Source organism: Arctopsyche grandis, unplaced genomic scaffold (genome assembly GCF_051622035.1).
Source record: "Arctopsyche grandis isolate Sample6627 unplaced genomic scaffold, ASM5162203v2 HiC_scaffold_800, whole genome shotgun sequence".
In the NCBI taxonomy this organism is placed as follows: Eukaryota; Metazoa; Arthropoda; class Insecta; order Trichoptera; family Hydropsychidae; genus Arctopsyche; species Arctopsyche grandis.
The window spans coordinates 9,170-13,927 of NW_027518590.1; the positions used below are offsets into that span (position 1 = coordinate 9,170).

Here is a 4,758-nt window from a genome sequence, read left to right on the forward strand (position 1 = left end):
ATGCTATTACTATTTAACAAATGGTTGAAAAAACAAGAATTTTGACGTTGAGATGTACTCCATATCGGTACGGGAGGGTTAAAAGGGTAAATAAAAAGTTGGAATGTTTTATCTTTTTAATTAATACCAGGAAAATAAATAGGCTTCATATGCAGGTGTAGAAATCGATTTTTCATTATTTCGTCAGCAACAAAGAACATATCCGTATGGTAAAAAAAACCCGATCAATTAAGCTCTCACTTGTGCTTGCCAACTACAGAACTCAAGCTCTCTAAAAGTTAATACAAAGATGTAGATTTATATGTATATGTAATACTTTATATTGCATACAAAAATACGTACACGCGAGAAAAAACAATTTTATAAAAGTTTTTTTGATAAATCAATAAAAAATAATTTAATTAATTAAAAATTTTTATAATACAATAAATGACTATTTATGTATTATCGAGACATCTATAGAGTAAAAATATGTTTATAAGTTTTGGTTAAAACCTTTGCTAAATTGGAGTATTAAATTTCAAAACATTAAAAAAATTAAATGATTAATTTATCTAGTTAAATGTTTTGAAATGTAAAACTCTAATTTAGTAAAGATTTCAACCAAAATATAAAGTAAGTTGGTACATATACAATTTGATAAATATATTTTTCAACTACAGATGTCTCAATAATACATAAATAATTGTTAATTATATTATAAAAACCAGGGAGCTGAACCGAAACCGAACCGAAAACAAAAACCGAAACCGAACCGATATTTTTTGGCGGTTCGTTTTTTCAGTTCGGTAAAATTTATATACACTTTGGGAATGATAGAATTAATGGACAAACATACAGGAATACAAATTTAAAATATGTTTTTGAAACATTTAGAAAAATATAATATCGATATCATACAAATCTACTCTGTCAAAACAGACAATGGACCTGATTTCTTCCATTGAAAACTGTTCTCTCCCTCATCTCATCGGAATAAAATGTGTGGCACATACTTTACAATTAACAATCAAAGATTCTATTAACGATTCCGATTTAAATACAATTATATGTGATGCTCGCGACTTGGTTAAAAAGTTAAGAATCCGTTGTCTTATAATGAAATTCAACGAAAATGCAATAGACTGTATTAATAGATGGAATAATACATTTGATATGTTAAACTCTTTATTGTAATGTAAAGAATTTTATTCAAAAATAGTTTAAATCAATACGGAGTACTATTTCTTAGAATAAATGTAAATAGATCAAAATTAATGTCATCATTGATACATTACGGCCATTAAAAGAATCCACAATAAAATTGCAAACCGAGCAAATGACGTTGAGTGATTTTTACGAGATTTGGATTCCATCAAAATTGAAACTACAAAACTTGAAAATATTTATTACACCCATACTTCTGGAATAAAAAAAACTAGTAGATTATTTCTAAACTGTTGTCGCACTTTTGTTCCTAAAAGCACGGCCCAATGTAAAGTTGGTAAGCCTAGAGAATGTCAAATAAGTTTATACTTATTTGACATTCTCTAGGCTTACCATCACTTATTTGACATTCACCAGATTCTAAATATTCACCAAAGTCACGAATCCTTGGGTAACGGCATCACGGATGCGTCTTTCATAATCTTCGACTTCCTGGACGAGGTACTGGTTGTTATCGGTGTTGACGTAGTAGTTCTCTTGCCTCCTTGGGAAGGGATATCCGTTGGGGTATCTCATGTTGGGGTTGTACTGAGTCTTGACTGGGTACTTCCAGTTGAATGAAGGGATTTCTCCCAATCCGTTGGACAATCTTTCCAAGTAGTAACGACCCAAAAGTTGTTGGTGAGTGAAGTAGTACAGGTCACCGCATCTATCCTTGTTCAATCCGAATCGTTCGCCTCCTAGCTAGAATGGGTAGTCAGCATGGAAGTAGAAGTAGTACGAGTTCAATCCGATGTCGTTGGTGAAGTAAGATACTTTTCGTTCTTGATCATAGAAGTCATAACCTTGGGTGTAGTTGTCGTAGAATGTGTAGGTGTTGTCTTCGAATTGGATACCATAAAACTCGGCGAGTTTAGGATCTTGAACGTATCCTTGTTGTTTGATGTAATTGGCCTTTGCGAGGACATCGCTGCTGACGAAGTAGAAGGGGTAAATTTCATAAGCTGCTGGCAAGACGAATCCGTGGCAATCCTCACGGTGGAGAACGGCTACTGTGAAGGAATAGACAAAGACTCCGTGGTTCATGAATTCGCGGGCCCAGCAAGCGGTCTTGTAGAAGGTTTCGAAATCCTTAGCATAGTAGAAGACATTGAATAGAGCAACAGCTTCATCCCTATGTTTGTCGAAAGTCAGACAGAAGAGCTTGAACTTGGTAACGAATCCACGCTTGTAGAATTTCACGAATTCCTTAACGGCCTTAACGTTCTGAAAGTAAATTATAAAATTAATAAATATTGAAAAGTTAATATATTTGAAATATTAATTCAATTAATGTACGGTGTATTGATCGATGTGGTCTTCGATGGAATACTCCTTGGCGATTTTGACGTATTCATCGCCGAATTCTTGGTTGACATGGTTCAACAGGTCGAAGATTTTTTGTCGCTTCAAAAGAAAATCTTTGTCGGCTGAAAAAATAATAAAATTTTAATATTATAAGTTGTTATTGTTGATTATTTTTTCAATTTCATAATCAGCAGAAATAGCATGATAAGAATCCTAACCGTTGTGTTGGGGTTACTTTCGATAACCTCACTAAAACAACACCTTTTGATATCTTTCAAGTCCGAGTTTGTATGAGTTCATTTATCTCGAGCTAAAGGTTGACATTTGAAAAATTATGTTATGTCATATATGTAAATATGAGCCGTTATATTTGAAAGTTTTCTTCATTTCGAGAAATATCTCACAAAATATTAAATATAATGTTTTGCGTTTAACAATGTGTCCTGTAATACATTTATTCTGTTTTTCCGAGATTCTAGACATATCGAATTACAACTTATATAATTTATTATTACTAGAGACACGTATTTTGGGCATTTTGTTATTAATGCCTAATTGTTGCTAAAATTCGGAATAGATGCTAAAAGATGCTAAATTCGTAAAATATGCGAATAGATGCGAAAATAACAAAACAAAAGTGAAATTTGCATAAGATTTATAAAATTAATAGACAATTTATAAGGGTCTTATGTGAAGAAATTGAGGGGTTAAAACAGAGCTTGGAGTTTACCATAGACGGTGTTTTGCCTGTCAAAACCAAGCAACTGCTTTTGTCTACTACTGTAAACAAAAGAAGACAGTTGGAGCTGTGTATCCAAAAGGCTGCTCAAAACAGCGTCTAAAAACTAGACTCGCACTCAAGACTAAATGAGACAAATCTATTCCTCCAACCTTTGAGAAATAGGCCGGTTCAGAATTTTGAAATGTATGGAGGACCTGGATAAACAAAATCTTATTGGAATCCAATTCAAACAAACTTGAATACATTTTTTAAAACATAAAAGAGGTAAATTTATTTCTTGCATATTTGTATATAGTGTAAACACGGATTTTATACCTAAATTATGCACACATGTTTATGTACATATGTATGTGTTGTTATTATGTACAAATTCGAAAATAAAAAGGTTGGTAGCTATTAAAAAATCATTAAAATTAAAACATTTATTTATTTAATTATTTTTACATACAGGTGTATATGTATATACCGTATCACAAAATCTACGAACGAGTTGTCGTGTAACCGTGTATATGTATGTATATACCGTATCACAACATAAGGTCCAATGATATAAGATCCAACCACAAAGGTACCACGAAAAAAGATCCTCCCGATAGAATGTCCACCAGATAAGTGATCCAGACGATAAAAAACCCAGATGATAAAACGTCCGACCGAAAATCGTCCAACCGGTTAAAGGTCCAGCCACAAAAAGTCCGAAAACAAAATATAAAAAAGTAATAATGGTTGATAAAACGCTCCATATTTATAATAAATCGGATATCGAGTCAATTTGACTCGATATTCGATTGAATACTCGGTGAATACTCGATACTCGATTGAATATTTGGTGAGTGAATCGAATTTGGAATCAGGTGTGGTCAACCGGGTTTAAATTGTTTTTATTATTTTCCGAATATAATAATAATGTTATTCAGTTCCTCAATTGCGTCCAACATCAATTAGACCTATGTAAGTATCATCACCACTTGCGACCTAAAATGGTCCTCTCATATTTATCAAATTGTCAACTAATGTTATTCATATTCTGTATGTTATAAAGCGTGTATTCAATTTTCTGAACGTAACTATTTTATCAAAAATATATAAAACTTTCATCAGACCTGATTGTGAAGGAATTTGAATTAGTTTTTAAAAATCAGGCCAATTTTTTCCTTCGGCCGGATGAAAATTGAGGGATTGGATCAATTTTTTCAATCGAAAGATTGGGGGAAAATTGGATCAATTTTTTCCATGGACCGGTAGGTTGGTGACCACTGCATTAGGGTATTTCTTAAAATCGTTATGTAACTTTAATATAATTTTAAAAGGTTTTTATGCATATTTTTTTCCACCATGAAACAATCTTTACTCTTGAGTTTTGTGGTTTTTAATTAATAAGGAACTTATTTCTCTATTATTTTATTATGAGTATCTATGTAGCTATATATTTGTATACTTGTAGTAGCGAGAATATCTGAAATTCGAATACATATAATAAATCTTTCGATCTCAGAAACAATCGTACGACTCCAATCGAATAA

At 32.1% G+C, this 4,758-nt stretch overlaps 1 protein-coding gene across 1 annotated transcript; it reads right to left on the reverse strand.

The window, feature by feature from the left end:
* Window positions 1–1,366: 1,366 nt before the first annotated feature.
* On the reverse strand, window positions 1,367–2,625 carry LOC143922207 (arylphorin subunit alpha-like; the record flags this gene model as incomplete). The annotated part of the gene is given in 3 exon segments (XM_077445426.1): window positions 1,367–1,402; window positions 1,588–2,412; window positions 2,485–2,625. Coding segments are annotated over 3 exon segments (1,002 nt in total), but the record flags the coding sequence as incomplete, so codon positions are not given.
* Between the last annotated feature and the right edge of the window lie 2,133 nt (window positions 2,626–4,758).